Source organism: Enoplosus armatus, chromosome 23 (genome assembly GCF_043641665.1).
Source record: "Enoplosus armatus isolate fEnoArm2 chromosome 23, fEnoArm2.hap1, whole genome shotgun sequence".
Taxonomy (NCBI): Eukaryota; Metazoa; Chordata; class Actinopteri; order Centrarchiformes; family Enoplosidae; genus Enoplosus; species Enoplosus armatus.
The window spans coordinates 16,228,214-16,251,939 of record NC_092202.1 but is presented as its reverse complement, the minus strand read 5'-3'; the positions used below and the strand labels follow the sequence as shown (position 1 = coordinate 16,251,939).

At 41.9% G+C, this 23,726-nt stretch overlaps 1 protein-coding gene across 1 annotated transcript in view; it reads left to right on the top strand.

The window, feature by feature from the left end:
- Positions 1 to 23,726, top strand: part of sorcs2 (sortilin-related VPS10 domain containing receptor 2) — a 343,474-nt gene that overhangs the window by 267,949 nt on the left and 51,799 nt on the right. Inside the window, exons 5-8 of the mRNA XM_070929476.1 lie at positions 1,599 to 1,672; positions 9,516 to 9,580; positions 15,679 to 15,797; positions 19,872 to 19,961. Of these exons, the coding sequence (XP_070785577.1) occupies positions 1,599 to 1,672; positions 9,516 to 9,580; positions 15,679 to 15,797; positions 19,872 to 19,961 (348 nt within the window). The remainder of the gene's footprint in view (positions 1 to 1,598; positions 1,673 to 9,515; positions 9,581 to 15,678; positions 15,798 to 19,871; positions 19,962 to 23,726) is intronic.

The following is a 23,726-nucleotide window of genomic DNA, read 5'->3' as shown; positions in this document are numbered from 1 at the left end:
TAAGACGCTGCTGTCGTATGTATTACTTACTGTATGTCTTGTTGCTGGGAGCCATGAGATGGTTCAGTTGATGAGCGAGTCGAGCCAACCGCACTGTCGCAGAAGAGCCGCAAGACGAGGCTTGCCAGAGGCTATGCATTCTCATTCAGGTTAGACAGAGTACAGCAGTGCACTTTTGTAAGCGGGTTGACGTCAATATATCATCATGTCTTATTCATTTTGAGACAGGAAGACACAGCTAATGAGACATCTGCCAGCCTTTACACTGCTTTTGATTTACAGCAGGGGTTTCCATCCTGGGAGTGATGGCCCAGCCAAGGGGTCCAGTTCTCCAACTGCCCAAAATTATTTCTATTTGTAGCTTGTCATTATGATGCATTCACTTATGTAATTATTAATTCTATTCTATTCTATTCTATTCGGTTTGTGTTTTATATTACCTTTTTCTTGGTCTGTTGTTATTTTAGAAAAACACAATCTGAAAAGATTAGAAAACCTTAAAAACTAAATATAATCATAAAATCCATGTTTATAATCCCACAGGAGGCTATTGTTGTGCGCCACCCCCCTCCCATTCTGTTTCTCTGTTTCCCGTCGCTCCCTAACAAAGACCATCAAATAGAGATGAAACGTCACAGAAATCATAGAAAAGCATATTCGGATTCGGAGTCAAATCAAATAATGCATTGATCACTGTCATTCAGCATTGTCAGCGCACACATACACACACCCCCTAATTGAAAGTGTACTGTGCAGTGGAAATGGAGCCAGAGGTTGGACATCAGGTCCAGTAGTTCATAAGTTTGAGCCAGCTCGACTCCTCCTCAACTTTAATAATTTACACGTAATTAAACAAGAAATTCAATTAGGTTTTAATCTGTTCCATATGGGCAGGCTGCAGATGGAAGCAAGGAATCCTTTCAAACTAGAAGATGATGGGAGGACATGTAGCGGCACGTGTAAATTAAGAAGGTTTGTGAGGGCAGAGACAGATTTATATCAAGGTCAGCCGAAGCTTTTCTTTTTCGCAGCTCGGAATGTGCTCTAGGAGTGAGTTAGGTCATTGATGACTGACCATGAGTGAGAAAGGTTGTTATGAGCAGTATGTAGACAGGATGTACTGCCACGTAACCAAACCTCTGTCAACGATGAGCATTGAGAAAGTGTTCCATGCTTTCATAAAACGACGCGTTTGTGTTTCAGTTTCAGACATCAAGGATACCTTGTGGGTAGGAATCAATAGACTTTCATTATGGGTTGCGATCACTGCCGAACAAGCTCAGACACACACACACACACACTACTGCAAACTCACTGCTTTTAAAATATTAGGCACACACACACACTCCCGCACCAAACCTGCTACAATTAATAATTAATTGAATTCAGTTTTAACTGGGTGAACCACGAAATTCAGTACCTTGATTGGCTGAAGTTTTTTTTTTTCTCCAAATAGACCCCTGATTTATCCTCCATTGTAAAGGATACAGCTAGTAATAGGGCTCCGGTTAGGCTTTATAATTTAATTCTACACGCTTTGAGTGTGTGTTTTTCTGTCTAATTGTGGTCGTCTCTCTGTTTTTTTTTTGTGTGTCCAGCTCTTTGCTTCCACAGACTTGGGCCGCAAGTGGACTTTGCTTCAGGAGCGGGTGACCAAGGACAGAGTCTTCTGGTCGGTGAAACTTTCATTTCTCATTATTGGATGAATAAGGACTCAGCTCAATATTCATGACTATCTCAGTTGATGATCAGAATCAGCAGTGAGTGTCAGGCCGAGGATTTTGTACTTCTTGTTACAAAGATGATACATAAGTAGTCCTTGTCCACACAGACCTATATGCAAGACCTTACTACACAGACATAAATCAGTACTGAACAGTAATAATCAGGCTGCAAGCACTTCTTGTGAATGAAGTGAAATATTTCTATGGCATAAAAACACCCTCATATTCATTGGGTCTGTTATGCTAAAGGCCTTCATGTCTAATGTACGTAAAAGAAAATCCAGCATTTAAAAAAATGAAGATGAATATCAATCTCACACCTGTGCGTACAACGCTAGAGTCAGGCTAACCAAGACTAGAAACAAGCTCATTTATTAACACATTATATATTGCTTGTCTAATCTGTATAGATGTACATATATTTTTGATTTTAGGGAGAATGCCATGCAGCCTGGTTCGGTGTCTGCAGCTCAACGGAGTCTTGTTGTCATAGTGAGGTTTACTGGGTTTGATACCATTGTGCCTGTGCAGGGGACAAAATCAAAAGCCGTGCTTACTGACTGAATCTGGTAACCAGCGCTGCAGCTGGAGAAGCTGCACACAAGTCCTGGGCAGACGGACAAACTGTTTGTCAAGAAATACTTCCAGCAAACATTCACGGTGCCCATGGTGAATCACCTGACTTCTCCTCTAGCACCACCATGAGGTTTTTGTTTTGAACTATCTCAACAATTATTGGACGGGTTGCCATGAAATGTGGTTCAGGCATTCATATCTATCTAAGGATGAATTGTAATAATTTTGGTGTTCCCTGTGGTTTCATATTTCATTAGCACCATGATGATAGAAATAAATAATAAAAAAAATATTGATGAAGTTGTTTATATGATCGCATCAATCCGACATTATTTCAGTTGTAATTCTGCTGTGTCTCACAGAGTAAAATGTGACACAGCAGCGTTTGCACCATGATACCTTTCAAGAATAAAACATGAAACACCACTTTTTATAAAAAAGACAGTTGGAAAGGAGGCTGTGCCAAACAGGATCCATGATCCCGGTAATCCGACGTCTCTGAGTTATAACGGACCAGTCGGATGTGTGGAGAGATGTGTGTGGCTATTCTGTAGCAGCCTGGTGTCATCTGCACCTGATGTAATGAAGGTGTGTGTGTTTGCTGCAGATATTTAGTTTAACCTTGGTGATAAAATTCAAGTGTCAGCTGAGATTCTGATTCTGATTCTGATTCTGATTCTGAAACAGACGTGGTTCTGAGATGTCTATTCTCAGCGCAAAGTCCAAGACACATTTTCCACCAACAACTTTCTTTGCACTGCCTCATTTGAATGAACCTCCCTCTGTTTGTTCCTCTCCTCTCACCTGTGCACTCTGCGCTCTGCAGTGAGCCCCAGATTACCAAACTGCCAGAGCGCTGCTTCTGTTGGTCATTGCGGTGCTATGCAAATAGGGCCCGTAGTCTTGTTTTACACTTCCAGTCATGTATGGGTAAAAAAAGATACATCTTGTAAATAGAACTTTAGAAGTTGTTGGTGGGTCCTGTTTTGTAACTTTGGAGAAAGCTAGCCCCCAGTTTTTATGCTAAGCTAGGCTAATCAAATCCTGGCTACAGGTCTGCACTTAATGCGCAGACATGGAAGTGGTATCAAAGTTGTCATCCACTCTCAGAAAGAAAACAAATAACCACCTTTTATGTGATTATCATCATAGAGTAATTTAACAATAGTAATATAGAGTAAAACAACATGTTATATTAAGTACAATATATAAAGAGATCCTTTCCTCTGCAATAGAAACATATATTCATACCATTACTGGTTTATACTCTCAATTGTCAATGTTGGTAGATGGTAGATATGGTAATCCAAGCATGGTGTGGGAGCTTATTTTATTTAATTTATTAATTTATACTGCTTGACTTATTAGATTCAAATCAAAACACAATCTAGGAACTATATTTTGATCAACTCTTTCAAACATAAATTTGATCTGCAGAGTTAATGTTTTTTTGTTTTTTTTGACTATATCCTGATCCCATTTTGCTATCATTTACACAATATTGCACAAACAATAAAATTATATCTACAGCAGTTATATCTCAGATACTAATAAATCAGTTTTATGTTTACCATTATACAGGAAACTTCTGCTCCAGTTTTTCTTAAATTAGAAATTTGAATTGGATTTTGGTCGTAGGCGCTGGAGTTTATGCAGCAGAACCTTTTTTATAGATGAATCTCTTGATAGTTTTGTGGTTCCAGTGGCAGGAAAAGTACCCACAGCAGGCGGAGTTATATGGCTTTTCCCTGCACATGTAATATTTCACAGCTTGAGAGTTGTCTCTTCCAATGCTTCCCCTCCTCATTCTCGCCTTCATCTTATCTCGTGTCATCCACTGATTCCTCCTCAACTTTATTACCTCTTCCTCCTTTATCAACTTTGTTTCCTCTTACTCCTCCGTCCAATCTGCGTTATTGTAAGATGATGCATTCAAATGTGCTGCATTTAAATGCAACTGACTACACTGCTTCTCATTTTCTGAAGGTCAGAAAGGCATTGCGAGCTCCTGTTAGTTTGTTCCCTCTTGCAGCCGATAACAAATGAGCAGGTTGGCACACCCAGACACCTCTGGTTTATGCCACCAACTTTAATGCACAAATCATCTACAATCTGAGGTGTAAAAAATGAGACGGTGGGGAAGAGAAGTAGGGAGGGCTGGATAGGGAGAGACACATCCCGAAATGCTTCCTACTTCCTGCTAGACATACTCAAGATCAGACTTAGGATCTGAATGTGGAACCTAGACCGTGACCCCTGTAATGACGAGTTAGCTTAATTTGACTTAAAATTGTGGTTTAAAGACTCAATGAAACAAATGTTAGAGCGTCTTTATTTTCAGTAATGGTGCTGGCCTCCATCTGGAGCAACTTAGGGTTCAGTGTCTTGTCTTGTCTCAAGGACACTCCAACATGTGGATGGGGGGAACTGGGATTGAACCCCCAGTCCACTCAACTCTGCTCTACCTCCCATGCAACATGCTAACCACTGCACCACCATGTGGGCAGGGTTTACTTACGAGACTTACAGCTGTGATTGGATTGTTTAAAAGTATCGTGGCTTAGCAAATACAGCGCTATACAGAGCTGTAGGATTGTTCACCTGTGTCAGCAGGCATGGCTGAGTTGTTGTTGTGGTCATGGTTTGTGACTCATGAAGTAATTGAAGTCGGGTTTTATGAATAATAATAGTGTTTTTAACTCTTTCTTTCTTAGAGCACTTCATAGTACCAAGACAGCTCTTGTTAACGTTACTAATGACTTACTCGATTTTAGTTCTTTTAGATTTAAGTGCTGCCTTTGACAGTCAATCATGGTATCCGCTTACATTTTTGTAGACTCGGGTAGACATCAAGGGCTCTGCCCTTACCTTATTACACTCATACCTCCCCAACAGAACTTGCGCTTGCCTCCCTACACTGGACGCTGTTAGATTTTGAATTGATTTTAAAATGTTTTTGCTCACTTTCAAGGCCTTAAACGGCCTCGCTGTTGTATGTATTTAACATCACCAATTTATTGGCCTGGTATGTGCCCTCTTGACCACTAAGATCAGCAGATAGAGCCCTGCTGGTTACTCCCAGGTCACAGTTTGTGACGAATGGTGATCTGTATTTTGCTATTAGAGCCCCGACACTATGGAACTCTGCCAACTGAACTCAGACACACTAAGCTTACTCTTAAATCAATTCTTATTCTTTGTGAAAGCTTTTGGAAATGTTTGATATATGTTTTTATTTATATTGTTCTTTTTCCTTTTTATTTGAGATTACAAATCAAGATCAATGAAATCAATTACTCCGTTTATTGTCTTTACTTCTTATGTGTGTCTTATTCTCATTTTATATATCTTGTCTGATTGTATTTCCTTTTGTAAAGCACTGTAACATTGTTAAGAAAAGTGCTATAAAAATAAAGTTTATTATTATTATTGCCTGTGGCCTAACACTCATAAAAGCCACAAGAAAACAGGAGTCTGGCAGCCAGCTCACATAAATCACATAAAAAAAACATCTCATTAAAACCAATCTGCTGTTGGGGTGGTCTGGCCAAATGTGTTCCTGTGAACCTTGTTTTTGTGATCCTGGGCTGTAAAGTTGGTGTTTGTCATCCAGAATGAAAAGAAACAGCAGTTTGCGAAATTGAACTGGCATCGCACAGTATGACAACTGACAACAAAAGCAAACATTTGAGGATAGGCGATAAAAAATGAAATACTGTGAAAAGCATGCGGATAAAAGCGTAATCGACAGGCAGTGAAATCAGAGCCGGGATGAATATGAATTCCACGCCAGGAAGGATGTTTTTTACAGCATGTTGCACTTCCTCCCATTCATCCTCTGAATCAATCTCTTTTCTTAGTGTACCTATGTCTCTATCAGTCATGTCTATTGTTCATTTCATTTCCCCTGCTTCCCCTTCAGCCTTCTCAGTCTGTCTGCTTCCACTACTCTGACCAAAGGAGAAGGAAATCCCACACACTTAGACATTGATGAAAGTTCAACTGGACCAAAACGTTAGTGGAATTAATAAATGATGTATTGCTGGTGCAGCGTGCGCTTTCACCTTCGATCTTAGGCATTTGCATTACAAGCCTGCAAACTGATGCTTTTATCCACAGTAACCTGCACTGATTGAGAAGGCAGAGGTTCAAAGTCTTGGCCAAGGACATTTTAGCAGAACACAGAGGACCTGTTGAAGGCTTTTCCAGTTCTTTTCTCTCTCTTCCTCTTTCCTCCATCAACCAGATCCCCAGTTTTCGACTGGACTCTTGAGGCAACCTCTTGTAGTTGTACAAATAATTGCATAACCCAGTCACCATTCAGATTGCTTCACTGATCACAATAACTGGATCTAAAAACAAATACAAAATCTGACTTAAAGATAAATTCCAGTATTTTTAAACCTGGGCCCCATTTTTTTATTTTTTACAAATTTTGATGTCCAGGCGGTCGCCTCAGCCGGCAGCCGCAAACAAGCTGTAATGGCTGCAATGTAAATCCTTGTGGCCGACTACCCCAGTTAAAAGTACGTCCACTAGGGGTGCCCTGGTAGCTCACCTGGTAAAGCGCATACCATTAAGGCTGAGTCCTTACCGCCTGAGTTTGTTTCCGACCAAGAGCCCTTTGCTGCATGTCATCCCATATCATCTCTATCTCATTCCAGTTATACCATCCTACTCTTTAGAAAGTGGCGTACGCACATTTCAGGCCCTTTATAAATGAGGCCCTTGGTACTGTTCTTGGTTACTGTATTTCCATTTACAAACACTTGCTACTACTTTTCCTCCACTAAGAGTACACGTTTTGTGCTTTATTGCAGTTACTTTAAGAAGTCCCATAATTATGGCTGTTGTTGGCCAAAGAAGAAGTGTATTTCCAACCATAAGCACTGGAGAAATGTTGACTTTCTGTTGCATAATGTATAATATCTTTAGGTTTTTGGACGGTTGGTTGGATACAACAAGACATTTGAAGACGTCACATTGAGCTTTTTGAAATTGTGACGATATTGTATAGGCGTAGATTAAATGATAATGACAGTGACATTCAGTAGTTGCAGCCAAAATGAACACAGCATAGCATTAAACAGAACATAGCATTTAACAATATTGTTTACACTTTAACATCTGCTCAAGGGATGTCAACGGTCATGTCAAGATTACATCCATGAGTCTCTATCCAAAACCGAACCAAAACTGCAAATCTAAGTAGCTCGTTTTTATTGTCCGTGGCCTGAAAATCAAATCAATACTCCCCTAACGCTCAATAGCAAGTTACTGTAGTGGTAGGCTGGAAGTAGCAGGTTGCAGCACACCCAGAGTGTTAGTGACAGGCTAGCTGCTGTGTTTTGGTATTGCGGTGGCTACAAATACTCAATTCATTCCTTTACGTTAATATCATTGTTATTACATTCATTAAACTGATCCTTGTACCCTCATGATTCTTTATAAAGAGTTGCGATGATGCAGTAGGCTACATTGGACATTGTTTCAGCAACACTGGCCAGCTTTGGCACATAACATAACATGACAGTACTGTGTGCAAAGACAGCTGTCAACTAATTATGAAACCGTATGTTCTGCCAATTTGTGTGCATTCATTGTTAATTTGTATTCATTTGTTTGATCTGTTAATCTGTTAATTCCGATTTATTAAAAATGTTTTTCCTCCTTGACAACTGTCGGGCTCTATACTATACTTTTACATGTATTACAGTTTCATCTTTTGTGGCATTGCTCCTTTTACTCTAGTAAGAGAAGGTGCTTTTTCGACCACAGACAACTAGATGCTAGCAGAACCAGATTCATAAAACAACTCATGGCGGTCATCTGGATTTGCTTTAGTATCATCAGCTGCTCTGAAAATGAGAGCTGTGAAATGTAATGTAATTAATTAAATAATGTGGTATATTTTACTGGTATCGTCACCTGTAAAGCCACTAAGGTAGGTGGACTTTCTGTTGGTCTAATGGAGAATTGACTAAAGCCATATGTAATACTTGAATTTCTTGATTTTAATAGACCAGTAGGCAAACTGTTCCTACAGATCACTTGAAGAAGACTCGTCATCCATTATCACCAGATCCTGTGATCCATCCTCTCTCTCCCGTTCCTCCATGGCCTGCTAATTGCTCGTAAAGTCTCTTTATAGGCAAAGTAACAAGGTTTTAAATCTCCACTCTATCTTTACTGAGCTGGGGAAATTTCACGCCACACAGTCCTAATCGGATGAACTGCTTAGTTTACCGCTCACTGAAGGGCACATAGAGCTAGTGTACTGTAGTGCATGTCAATGTGCTTCCAATGTACAATTTTGGAGGTTTTAAGCATGTTAAGCAAGGCTGAGGACATCTGAGTGGACTTTCCAGGAAGGGCTGAGCTGTGCATATCTGCTGAGGTTTCTGTGTAATCAAAGGGGACCAAAGAATATGTGTGTTTACTCGTATGCTGTGATCAAGGATCTGACATTCAATTTTAAATATTTTATTTATCAAATAATTATCTGCCACTGGGATGAGATTCATTTGCCAATAAACAAAATTAGTTCAAAAATTTAAAGAATCCATCTTGATAGTAGCAAGAGTTCAGTGGATCTATGTAGGTTCTACCTTCTGTCAAGACACTGAAATAGCAAACAGCAAACAAAGTCCACATTATCCCAGTCCGCTGGAACAGAATTGCATTTCCTCAAGTGAGCTAAAAGATTTTAATACTAAATACGGAAGTGTATCCCCAGACAAGAACATTAATATTGCATGATTCCACAAAGCCCCCGATTTCGTTCAGTGGTGGGGGGGGTTTCACTGCCAATGTTTTTTCTTTTCTTTTTTTCAATTCTTTCTTTGTACAACATCTCACTGTGATTGTGTTCATGAACTATGGTAACTAAAGAACTTGGTTAAAGTTAGGTTAGGGCAGTGGTTCTCAAATGTTTTCTGTCATGCCCCCCTTCAGAGGCCGAAAACAGTTCATGTCCACCCGCCACACGTAAACAAATTGAATTCTGTAGCCCCCCCCCCCCCCCCCCCCCCCCCAGAACTTCGGCCTCCCACTCGAAAACAGGTCTATCAACCACCCTGACCTCCACTCTCTATTCAGTTCAATTCTGAAGTCTGAAGTAGGTGTTATGTGGCTTTAAGTCAAAATTTCTGATTAAATGTACTATCCCTGGTCAAGAGGTGCCATTGATTGATGTAATTATCGTCTGTGTTCCAGGTCAGTATCGGGTGTGGATGTGGACCCTGATCTGGTGCACATGGAAATGCAAGATACGAGTGGAGGTACAGTGATGTTTCATCTGCTCATTTATCATTGATATATTTATTCGTGATACTGTTGGGGCCTGGCCCCACCGGCACGGTGAGATGTCTGACCAATGTGTATTCATTTTAATGGAATTGCCACAATTGGTGGATTTGCCCAGAGAGGCTTGTAAATGTAAATGTGTTTAACTTTGTCCCACAAATTCACATCGTCGACAAATTGTGAACCAAGCATGAGAAACCAAGAGAGCAACTAGTCACTAGGTCACCAAGCTTCAAGCACTACCTTTTTTTTTTGCGGTGCAAAACAAATTAATTTCACTTTGCCTCTTCTGGCGGGACCAGGCATTTAATGGTGAGCCTTGTGGATTTTTGTTGCTTGAAAAAAAGCTATTTCCTTCTTTGGAAAACATTCGCTGGACGTTCCGGGAGCTTACCTACACTTACACTTGAGCACATGCCTCTTAACCCTTTTTCTGTCAAAACAAAATAAACCTTGAGTTTAGAATGAAATGAAACCAAACGTTCTATCATCGATGGCCATTATCAAAGGCAGAGCAGTTCAGCGAGGTTAGACATCACACACAGGTAGAGGTAGGATGTGTGGCCCGGCCGTGAGTCCTTACTGCAGCAATGCAGGTTCGATTCCAAACCATGCTCTTTGCTGCATGCCATCCTCTCTCTCTTCCACCTTTCCTGCCTATGTTCAGCTGTCAATGTATAATGATGGGCACAAATGCTGGAAAAAAAGATCTTTAAAAAAAATATATATATATTTGCAGCGCAGATCTTTGGAAACATTTGAAACCTGCATTGTTCACGTCCATGTTTGTCGGCTAGCAGTCTTCTTTCTTGCCTTTGTTGGCTCATTGCTGCATTGCTACCACCAACTATTCAATTTGAGGTGTGCTACATCACCCTTGTTGCACACGCACAAGATACAAACACAACAGGGAGCCACTCGTAAAAAACACTGATCCGTTGCGCTAGTGGTTAAAAACTCAGAACCACACCGTCTTCAACCCACAGGGTACCTCATGGTTGACCCTAAAGCAAACTTTCAGCTTGCTGTATGTCAAATTTGACTGCTGGACTGTTTGTGTAATCTATCTTTATTTGCCCGGAACAGCCAATGTACCAACTGTACAGATGTGAGCTGGAGGTAGCTAGCTAGCTTCCCTTTTTTCCGTACATTCTTGGAGTCACAAAGCCTCAGCATAAACATACTGTTCTCAGCTTAAAGAGGCCCTATTATGCTTTTCCTTATCCTCTTCCTATATATATATATATATATATATATATATATATGTCACAATGTCAATATACAATATATATAATGTTACAATGTCGGATATTCATACTAACTGTTGCTGAAGTTGCCAAATAATTAGGTAAACGTATGTAAAAGTCTCTGTGAGCCAAAAGCTCAGGCTCCAGACTGCTTTGAACGCTCTGTTTCAGTTTTTTCAACCGCCGTGTCTATCTGATGTCAGACAGGCACAGATATATGGTATCACATGGTATCTCTGCTCCAGGCACAGACCAGATGTTTATGTTTACGTTGGTTGTTGGTAACATTAGGTTTACAGTTTGCCCTTGGAAATTCTTCCAAAGACTTCCGGAACTTGGCCGGGCCAATCAGAAGAAAGTGGGCTTTTCGGGAGAGGGGGTCCTTAAAGAGACAGGAGCTCAAACGGGTTGTTTCAGACAGAGGGTGAACTGAGGGGCTCCATGAAGGGCCGGTAGAAGATAAATCAGGACTTTTTTTGAACTGTGAATCATGCAAAGCTACTCTAGTGGAATCACAAAATGAAAATATAGAGCTGAAAATGAGCATAATAGGTCCCCTTTAAAAAAACTCAAACCTAACCCAACTCGCATGGACCCGGCTTCACCTCAATTCCCGACACCCAGAGCAAATGTGCGTCTGTTCATTAACTTCAAATGCAGTCGTGACACCGCCAACATTTGCTTTGCAGTCAGTGTGAACGCACCATGACACTGAGCTGTCATCCTCCTGGTTTCCTGAATATGTAGAATGTGCATTTTACTTGTATCACCATAGTTATTACAGATCTAAACACGTAGTACTAGAACTATAGAGTAGAGAGTAGAGAAACTGTGTGTCCAATCATCACAAAACTTTGCCAGTTGGCCAAACATTTGATTAGGATCAGTTCTGGAGACAAGAGTCACTTGTCTTCAAGACTTGCTGAGGTGGAGAATTCTAATGTGCTGTCTACCCATCATAGCAGTACTAGTCATAGCATAGCCTGCAGTGTAAGTGCAGGTAATAGAAGCGATGAATGGCTGACCTTGCTGTGGGTGGGGTGTGTTTCTGTGTGTGTCTGTGTGTGTGTGGGGGGGTCAATGGAGAATTAATGGGTAAATTAAGGAGGGGTCTCAGGGGCCTCCAGGGCAACAACAGCAAATGTGGATTATCATATCAGCTGAGTGACAGGCAGGTTGCTTAACACCCCACCGAGGGCCAAGAGGGTAATAGAAGTAGTGTGTATTTGAGATTGTGTGGGTTTGTCAACGTGTGGTTGCAAATGCGTGTGTGTTCTGGACATGGTTCTCCCAAAACATAATCCCCCACTCTAAATAAACCTGAGCAGGCAAAGTCAGGGAGCAGTGACAGATAGTGAAGGGCAAATTTCGGATATGATTTTTATATTTGCAGTGCCACACTCTATTTCTCCATAAACCTCCCCTCTGGAAAAATACAAACACCTCTTACATCCCTTGAGGAGACATGCAGTCTTTTAACCCACACACTGGAAGATGCTGCCTGCAATGTGAAAGCTGTCTGCCCGAACAAGGCTGCCTGTGTTTGGGGAGGGTGAACTGGAGAGGCTGTCTGTCTGGGCCAGCTGCCCAGGCACGAGAGCTCTTCTCAGGGCTAGGTAGCGCCACATGGTCCCCCCCTCCTCCTTCTCATTCTCCTCCCTTTTCCCCTCCTTGCTTCCATGCCCAGATAGATAGATAGTTGAGGGGAGCGATCAGGCATGCCGAACCAATCTGTTCGGCCTGTGCCCCCCTGTCACACGTGGCATCGCCAAGGTTAAACGGTGGCATGCTACAAAGAAGGACACAGAGTCTCTGTAGAGGCGAGGAGCCTGCCCAGGCCGTACGGGGGGGGGGTTGCACCCAGGGCTGCTGGTTGACGAGAGGGACGGGACTCCAGAGAAATGAGGGTGGTCGATTGATGGATGAGCCATGGGAACAGGGAGGCTGGAGGGAGTGTGTTTGTGTATGTGTGTGTCATTAAGGGAGATTGATGTGCAGGAAAGCGTGAGTGTACCTTGTTCATGCACCTATACACACAAGCATGCACGCATTCATACACCTCACTTTTAGGCGTGTAGAGAGACAGACGGGGACATACATGTGTAAACACACACACACCCCTCCATAATATAATAAATTATTCACAAATGTCACAAAAATGTCAAAGTCACTATTTAGTTCTTACACTTTCCTTTGTCATACCACATCAGTTGCACAGGTGCAGGAGAAATGCTTGTGTGCTTGGTATGCGAGTGTGTTTGCAGGTGTGTGAGGACAGCAAGTAGCATGAAGAAGTGCATGTGCCACAAGCTGGAACTGAACACTTAGCCCAATCTAATGGTTTTTTAATGAGCTCTCCGCCGTATGCTGCTTTGATTAAACGTCCAGGCTTTTCAATAAATTAGCCAGTCCATTTGTTAGACCAGACACCTCTTGAACAAAGACACAGCGGAGAGAGAAAAAGGACAGAGCCAATGGAGACAGACTCAGTCATATGAGTTGTTTCATAAGTTTGTAAGTCATAAGTCATAAGCGCCTGTGTATGTTCTCTGGTACCTGATATGTTGTCACATGGATATATAAAGATGCCCCCAGGAGTGCGGTCAGCAGTCAGTTTCCCCCCCAAGAACTTTATTTAACAAGATTTAACCATGTTTAGAGAGCTTTTTTCACAGTATGTTAAGTAGCGTTACAATGTTTGTTAGGGAACAGCCAAGGGCCAATCCCAAAAGCTAGCCAAATATTGTGTCTTATAGTGTGTTAGGTGCGAAAGAAGTACTCAACTACATTTGCCACAACATACAAGAGTAAGTTAAAGTAACTTTTGTCCAGTTGCACTTGAACATTACACTTTTCATATGGCTTTCTTAAAGGTGGGTTTTTATTTAACTTATAGCATCGACCCCTGAATAATGGCCTTTATTTACCTCAATGACAGAGCGACTGAAATACCTCAAAAACTAATGGATAGATTGCAATGAAATTTGCTAAGACATTCAAGGTTCCAGAGGATGAATTCTCATGACTTTGGTGATCCACTGACTTTTCCTCTCGTGCCATCATCAGGTCAAAATGTTTATTTATAGAAGAATTTATAGCCAAAGAAACCTGCAAAACTAAAGTCACTCACATCAACCTGGACTTTGTCTTTAGTACTGAGCAAATGTTAGTATGTCAACACGCTAAACTAACATAGTGAACATGTCAAATATTATAACTGCGAAACATTAGCTTGCTAGCATTGTCACTGTGCGCATGTTAGCATGCCGATGTTAGCATTAAGCCCAAAGCTGTGCCTTAAGTAGCTGCAGGCTCACAGAGCTGCCGGCATGACTGTTGACTCTTAGTTTTGTCACTGTGAAACGCTGCAGGAAGTTTTGTTTTTCATTTCCGATTGTTTAGCAATGATTTTTTTAAAATGCGATTGAAAATAACTAGTAGACTAGAACTAGAACTAGAAAAGCAAGGCAACATCCCTTACTCCTAGGGATCCCTATGGCTCTCCGATCTGGGTTTCACCAGGAGCAAGGTGTGCAGCCGGACCTTTGTTAAAGATTCTGGCAACGTTTTTAAGGTCCATCGTCAGGCCAAAACCTGATCAATGTGTTGATTGATCCTAAAAGATAGGATTAACCCTTTTCATATTTTCACACTCACATTAGCTATCCTAGCACCGCCTGCCTGCGGGCTGAAATGTCAACTTCACACATGAGATCTCATAATCTAATAATCACATTTCCATGAAAGTGAGTGCATTCGTGCCCCCAAGAGGCTAAATCCCTAAATTCTTTGCAGTCCTGTGCTGGATGACAACTTTCAAACCACAGCCACATCTGCATGTAGTTACGCTAACTTTTAAAAGATTCATATCAAAGCCGATTTGGTAAATGTCTCATCCTCTGGAGGGGCATATAAGCTTTTAAGCTGTATTTGTTCATGGTGAGTTGTCGCGGTGAACAAGTTAAGGATTGCATGTAGTCAGTCGAAGGTCAAAACACAATTGCTGTCATGCAAAAACGTGGGGGTTTGTGCAGTACGTGTCTGCTGCAGCATCTCACTCCTGAACAAACGACCTCACGTGTGTGTGTGTGTGTGTGTGAGAGAGAGAGAGAGCATTTCCTCTATTGCCGGTTTGTCACCTCTGGGAGGAGAGTAATGGCCGAATTTCAGCCAGCAATGTTGCTGATGCAGCTGCTGGTTGAAATTCAATACTGGGTGAGCTTTGCAACAGGCGCTAACCTATCTGCGTGTCTCTGGGAGGATAATCCCTCCTGGCCATTTGGATGCTAGGACGGCTGTATGTCTATGGGGAGGCTGTCGTATCTTATGGAGTTTGAAAAATGATGTCTCAATGTTTTTATTGGCCTAGTTTTCTCCCACACTTTGTCCCCTTCCTCTTTTCCCTCTCTGTTGGTTGGCTTGTTTTATGGATAATGTAAATGTAAATCGATTTTTGTAGACATATATATGAACTGAAACGGAATGAATTAAGTTACTCTCGTTCTTGCTTCCTTTCCCTTTCACTGTCCCCACTTAACATAGCTCACATGGCCATCTACAGCACAGAGTCTGTTTCAAAATATAAGTCAATATATTGTGAATCGAATACTGGGATGAGCATTAAATATATATATGTATATATATATATTTAGCAACAATATATCCTGGAATGTCAGTGGATTTATTTTTTTAAGTACATTTGAACATATTGCGTGTCACATTTTTTTTTATTTATTTATTCATTGTTTAAACAACTTCCTTTATTTTCTTTTACATTTTACCCAAAGTAACCGTTCTTTTCTGCTTGCCCCTGTGTGCACCTGCAGGTTACCTGTACGTTACCTGCCTCATCCAGAACTGTTCGGACAAAATGGTGACGGCTCAGTTCCTCGGCAAAATCGACCACAACTCGCTGCTGGTGCAGGACGACTACATATTTGTCAAGGTAAACACCACCACGACAGGGGAGGTGAAAGAGCTGTGGCTGGTCTATTATTGAATTATTTTAGTGAAATAGAAACATTGACAGAAAATTTAAATATTTTAATTTTGGCAAATAATGGGCTTACTTTCTTTATCAATCATCATAAGCATGCTGATCTTACCTACTTTGTTCCATTTTGTAGTGACACCTCAATATAGTGTCATTTCATTTAAAAAACATTTTTTAAAAACCACCTCTTCATTTGAGGATAAAACAGCATGTCCTCATATGTAAATGACAAGATCATGTGAAGTGACTCAATATGAATCAATGAAATGAATATGAGATGATTTTCCATGTCAACACACTAGTCATAGGGAGCACTACTCAGCCTGTTAAGTTAAGTAAGACTGTAGTGTCTTCAGTGGCTCTGGAGGAGCTTTGTCAAGGCTGAGATAATAACTGATGTGACATCTGTTCAGTAAACTCAGTTTGAGTTTGGAGAAACCCGAGTTACAAACTGTGGAGTTTGAATGACATGAGAGTAGACAGTGAGAGTCAAAAGACGCTATCAGGTTGGAAATTTAGAATCCAGTGTTTCGATATCTTGATTATAGAGTGTTGCAGGGATGATGTATTTTGGTGGACAAACCCAGAAGTTAGCATCGCCCTGGTTCCCTCGACAAAAAGCCAATGGGATTTTTTCCATGGGATTTTGGATTATTTCAGAAAATAGACCAACTAGACCAACTCTTTGAGTACAGTCGCATTACTTCAACTTCACCACCACTAAGCTTCACTTTATATAGTAGATAGAGTATAAACACAACGAGGCTGTAAAGACGGACTAGTGAGTAGATGACTTTCCGTGTTCAGCATGAAGACATTAATGTCCGCGTCAACCTCTGTAGTCTCATTTAGCCACTTGTTAGCAACCGCCTTTTTTAAGACATGTAAAACCTTCAAAATTCACAAGTGGGGTTTCTCCTGACGTATTTTATGTCATACAACAAAACGCGAAAATCTCTTAAGCTTGTGTGCTATTCAAAAAACCCACTGACTTTGAGACGAGGGAACCGGAAGTGTAAAAATGCTAACTCATTTACGGGCTTTAGGACTCACTCTTGCAGCACTAAAAGTCAGGATATCATTTAACTGTTCCTTCTATTTTTTTTTTATTTGTCTCTTATTTGAGTGCCCCCCACACAAGACTGACATATTATCACCCAAAAAGTGGATGTTGAGTTTGTTTTTGTGTCACCTGGTGAATGATAATCACTCCCATTTTAGCTCTGCTTTGGTCTCCATCAACTCCCAGAGGGAAATATCTGCCTCTGAAGCTGCTTAACGCTCCACCATGTTCACCAGCTAGTTCTCTTAACTGTGTCTGTCTGCTGTTTGCTGCTGAGCAGGTCGTGTACGGTGGCTTTTATCGGAGCTGAAAACAGCTGCCTGCTGCCAACAGAAACAAGGTTAATGAGTGCACTGAGCCAGAACCACAACAGTAAATTTGCAGACCGTATAACCAGAACCAGCGACTCGATGAGCTAAAAGACACTATGAAGGCCTGTAGAGCTGAGGGGAAACTGCAGATTCAGGCGATTCCCCCTGTGGGCTTGTCACAGCAAGCAACACGAGCGACCAATTATTTTGTTTGTCTGGCGCACATTGGTCTCTCGCCACTATTTGCCCTTGTCAAAGATCGAAAACACGAGCTCCATGTGTGCAGATTTCCACTCAACTCTGATCTCATTGTCATGATAATAGCAGCCCCCAGTCTCCTCAGCAGTGCTCTCATTTGTTAATTACACTAATGTCTCAAAATGAATATAGTCATTACTATATTAATACCGTAGTGTTGTACCTTTAGCTTTGTCGCTCAGAAACCTGCCTCTCCCTTTATTTACTATCGTTCAGCATTTGTGCGTGAGTCGTATCTGTCGGTGTATCTATTCAGTTGTGCTGTGTTTGCACGCACATCTGAGGCTGCAGCTTTCTGTCTCTTTTTTTTTTTTTTTTTTTACTGATAAACTCTGCTGCTCAGATAACATACAGCGCTGTCGGCTTGAAATGGAAAAGACTTGCTACGCGGGACATTGTGCAGAATTAATCTTGGCTTGTCTGTAATTGACTTGCCATGCAGCACAGTACCGCACGCTCTGAGGAGAGGAGAGCCGAAACCCATTTGCATGTGGTGACGGCAGAATATACATGACCACTGTAGTGGGAGGAATAGTCATGTCTTTCGAATGTGTGTGTCTATATGTCTGTGCTCGTGTGCATGTCTATGAATGTGTGTACGCATACATGAGTGTTACTGTGCATGAATGTGTGTGAGCAGAATTAAATCCTCATTAGGCAACAATAGACTGGCCCATTGTCCTCCCAGGGTTGTCCTGCCAGCGCTGCCAGATTTTCGGGACTTTTTTTTTTTTTGCCCTGTGTAGCGCTAGTAGCGGCTAACGTAGCCTCTAGCCTGCAGTAGAGACGAGCAGCAGGGCTACAGAGGTCTGGGTCAGCTCACTTCTTTCTAACTCCACACCAACAGATAGTTTTCATTTTCAAACTTTTACAGTGAGGGGTGTTAATGTATTGATAATTATGCAATTTACACGTGTTTCAATTTTTTTATCAGCCTTTTATTAATTTAGAAAACCCAATCACCAACTCCATTATTCTGTGTCCTTTGCTGGACTGAGATGAATATATAAATGCTTCCAAAACCAAACCTACAGCATGCACGGAGAATGCATACACACATATTTTCGCACACTTGCCAGTGGTGTAGCCAGGTCCTTGGTGTGCTTACTAGATGTTAAGGCCGCACAGAAATATGCAGAGTCAGAGCTAAGAACGCAGTGTTAGCGTTGGCACTCACATTCACCTCCACTCACACACACCTCATCTCCTCCCACTTCACCAGCCATTCTTCAGAAAGCGATGCCTTTTGAAAACACAGTCGATAGCGCTTCCTTCAGGAGCTCTTATTAAAAAAAAAAAAATTTTTTTTAATGGTTTTCATTGTTTCATCACTTTTTCATCACTGTTCAGGGGAAAAAACATTTAAAAAAAAAAGCTGCACTAGTCTGCTCCTTTCAATCACAAACGGCGCTTGTAATCACAGCTCAATCTGAAAACAGATGATAGATATTCAAGAGCGGGGGGGGGGGGGCAAAAAAAACACAAAAGCTCTTCCCACAAAGCCCAAAATAGAAGCGCTGAATACAAAGTTCTCCGTCTGATTCTGAAAGCAGCAGCTCTAAAGTGTGTTTCAGAAAGTGTTGTGCAGGTGTCTGAGCCCATTACTCGGGATATGATGCGCTCAAGTCACTGTCAGTCACCATCGCTGTCTCTTTCACGAGCTTCCTCTGCTAAAACATAGCCTCGGCTGTTTGGGTATCCTGGTTGGGAGCTTTCTGATCGGCTTTCTCAGCAGGGCAGCAGCATGATTCAGCCTTTCACCCACAGGTCCCAGTTTGTGAGGTGAATTCCAAGTCTGTGCAGCGTGGGGAGGGGGAGGTTTGCATTTACCTTTCAGCACAGTGTGAGTCACCCACAGGCAGATGGGTGAACTCTGCACCTTAAACTCAGCGGATGCACAATGGTGGATGGTGACTACCTCATTTTGTTACATGGAGTCTGTTTTTTCCCTCTGTCTTCTGGAAAAAAATGTATTGCATTTTCCAAAATAAAAGCCCTGAATTCAGTTGTTGTTGCAGTTGACTTTACAGTCAATTTTAATCTTACTTTCAAATTGCAAACTGGTCTTGTGTTAAACAAGGTCCTGAATGTCTTTATGAATATGGTTAATTGAGCTTGCACACATACTGTCTTCTTCTGTCTGGCCTCTGTTTCATTCGGAAGTATATAATAAGTAGATATCAGTTCTTATCTCCCCCCCTCTTTCGACCTCTGTCTTGTTTTTGGCTCTCTTGCAATGAACCCACAATTTTTGAAGTGTAAGTGTAATCTATGTAAATGTAGTTCTAGAAGGAGAATAAAATATTTGGATTTTGGATTGTTGCAAGGAAAGATTGATGTTGTTGAGACTGTGTGGTTTATTTTATTTTTTTATTTTTTTTGTCCATTTCCCAGGTCACCACAGGGAATCGCACCAAGCACTATGTGTCCTATCGGCGCAACGAGTTCATCCAGATGAGGTTTCCGAAGTACGCCTTGCCAAAGGTAAAGCAAACTTCAGACTCTCCAAATTCTTTCATTTTCATAAAGAAGATCGACAACACATAGCTAATGCCGAACACTGCATGTATGTTGACACAGATCAATCAGATCCATGATGTGTTTTCATTATAATGATTTCCCTAATCCTGAGGAGCATTTAAGATGTCGAATATTTGCAGAAAACATCACCCATCAGCAGCTGCAGTCTGAAAATATCCATCACCGCGTCATTACTGACACCCTGCCATAAAACAGAACTGGGGTCAGTAAGAATTTCATTTAACACTGGTTTAAATTTCAGAGACTAGATGATGTGCCATGTCAAAGTAGATTTCTGTAAAGGATTATGAACAGAATTAGTTTAGACTAGTGCTGTGCCGATTGCTCTGCCTCCACCGGTATTGCTGCTTGCAGCTTTCTCAAGAACCGCTCATCCAAACAACTTCACATTCGACACTGTGCCTCCTTGGGTCCTTCCTTTGTGGTATCAGTGTCTACGGTTAAGCCCCTGATTTTAAATGCCTCATTAATGGGACTTCAGGTGATGTTCCCCGGAGTAAGCAGGTGCACTGCATTTGGAGTACGTGGAGAATCACCAAGACAAAACCAAAGCACCGTCAACACACTGACTCCATCAGCAAAAGATCTGAGGCGAGAATCGCCAACACAAACCACATCCTCTTGGCCTTCTCTGAGGCTTCCCATAACAGGTTGTTGCAAAAGAGATACTGTTGTCGCTCAACTGGAAATACAGGTGTCTCTATTTAAATCTCTGCACTGTATCAGTCACAAACCTGCATTACATTTGGTTTGTGATCGATGTCGCGATACATCGGGGGGAATAATTCAAATAAGGTTCAACTTAATAGCGAACGTGCTGTCATTGCTAACAGCATTAACGTTAGCTATTTGGGACCAGACTATTTAGCTATAGGTGGTAGTAACGCACTACTACTAAATATGTCCCGTAGATCTCAAGAGATTGAATGGTGATGATCAGGATACAATTAGGGATGGGCATTTCAAGCAAAAATAGGGTTGAACTGGCTGCTATCATTGCTAACTGCTATCTTTTTAGGGCTATTTAGCTATTTGGAAACCAGACTATTTCTGGGAAGCGTACATTCCGAAAGTTACATCGCTGGTGCTTGAAATGTTTGAGTTTGGTGAAACACAATGGCACACTTGCATCTCTCTTTCTGCAGCTGTCCTTGAATGTACTGTAGCGTGCAATGGACAGCGAGCTGTACCCAGCATGCTGTTCGGCAGCGTGACAATTAATAGTGGTCCCCTCTCGATACACTACACGGTGCATGCTAAAAAATATTACTAATATGTCCCATTGATTTCAAGAGCTCGCACTCGACACCGCACTCCCATGGGTCCTCAGCAAAAAACCTGCCAAGTGTGGAGTCAATCAGATGACAGTTGTCGAGATAATCAAAGGATACACAGCCATAAATACAGACAGAGACTCCTTCCTCTATAGTTAGATAATTAAAGGGCTGTCCATGCCACCAGCATTTTTTTCTCCTAGCGGTTTAGAAATCTGTTACACATTCATCTCAGGGAACAAATACGTCTCTATCTCTACAAATGTATCAGTCCACACAGGCATCATATAACTCTGTTTTTTTTGTGCTTAGCGAAGCACAGTCTTCATAGGTTGGCATTCCAGTTTCACTATGATAAAGCAATACTGTTTTCCTCGTGTACACTTCAGAATCAGAATCAGAAATACTTTATTGATCCCCCTGAGGGAAATTACACCAATTCTCGTAGAACCCACACAGTAACTTGAAAAGAACCTTCAATCAAGACTGCTGGATGGACAGTAGCAGAGGTCGGAGTGGGTGTGGATCGAAGGGCTGGACACATCTGTAGCGTGTTCCAGCGTCTCACATCTGGCAAAGTAAATCTGGTAAAGTGCGTTGCCTTCTAATGAGTCTTAAAGGCAGACAAAGACGTTGGCTTTCTCTGATGTCTTAACCTTCGAAGCTGAGTTCAGTGTTTCAATAACACCCCGCTTCACGTTTACAAAGCTTCAAAGCCAAGAGACATGTCGAAGGCAGTTTGACCATTTGCCCATGAAGATTTTTCTGCCGAGTGTGAGCATTTCTTTAATTTACTTACTGCTACATGTTCCCCAATAAGCCAATACACGCAAGGTAGGGTGAAATGCCTTTTCCTTTACTCTAGGGATTCAAACCTGCAACTTTACACCCCTCTTACCACTATGTTCCACTTCTTAGTTTGCGTCAGATACAGTACGTCAGTACAGTACCTGTGCCCAAATTAGTCCTGGTGCTTGCCTGATACATGATAGCTTCCATAAAATATTCACCACTGAGTATCGATCCAGTTGCATCCCGTTTCACCGACATAGGCCAAGACGATAAATGAGCTCCAGTCCAACACGAGACAAGGAACCTTTCCTGTCAGCGTCGGGAGCACAGGGAGCCATTTTAGCGTGACACCAGCCTGAGTGCTATTGAACTGCGCTGATTGAATGCGGAGCCCGGGGAGACGTCTCATGTATTTTTCAGCCTTAGACTAAGAAAAGAAAACCTTTAAGACAATCACTGCCATTGACACTCTGTCAGAGGGGACTGTGTGTGAGTGTGGTTTCCACCAACACACACACACGCACACACACACACACACACACACTCCTGGAAATGTATAGAATTACTCTTGTTCGTCTCCAGCCCACCACTTAGAGAGTTCTTATGCCTCGATTGCTTGACTACTTCAGCTACAGTGCTCAGTAATCCTCAAGGAAGCTGAAAGGGATTGAATTACACACACACACACTCTCTCTCTCTCTCTTGCTCTCCTTCCAACAAGTACAGCGATAGGGATCAATTTGATTAGGTGTGGCAGGAAGACTACAATATACAAACCAGTTTGTGCATGAGCGCGCGCGTGTGTGTGTGTAAGTGTGAGTTTAGTTAAAGTGTACCCTAGTTGCTCTCTCTCAGTTGTCTCCCTCTCTCTCTACATGTGTCCTCTTACTTGGGTGAGCAGATAGGTCACACGTTGTGAAGCTTTTAGGTCGAGCGAAACAGTGGAGGAGGGGGGCAGGCAGGGGAAAGAAATAGAGAAGGAAAAAAGAGGGAGACAGAAAGGAGGAGAGGAGTGTGTGTGTGTGTGTGTGTGGGTGAGAGGGGGAGTGTTTCGAGCGCCATGTTTTCCCACTGAATAATTGAAAGGCTGGAGGATGAAAAATGCAAAGGCCATCAGAGAAAGCGGTTTGGCTCTGTCCTATGAGACCTGACCCGAGTCATGGATTAACCACACACACACACACACACACACACACACACACACACACACACACACACACTCATGCATACGGCTTGCTGGGCTGTGAAATCACAGGTAATAATTGTCCCTTTTGCTCTGCCTTCATCCCATCTCTTGCTGTCCACAACCCAGGATGTAAACAGCTTTCTGTCTTTTTAAACACTTTATTTAACCAAGTAACACTATACAACTACAGTGCACAGTCAGCTCCAGTGGACTCTAGAAGCACTCTAGTGTCATCGGGAATACTGTCAGGAAGTCCAAATTTTCATCTGACTTGGTGCGCAAACAGCAGCCTGATGCATAAAACTATGAGAACACACATGCAGATGCATTCTCTTTGTCAGATTTTATCAGAACCTTAAATCGACGCCCAGACGGGTGAGGGGAGTGGGTGTGACGTGTCTGCAGTTATATGTCCAGCCTTCCTGAAGAATGATAAAATTCACCACTCAGTCTCAC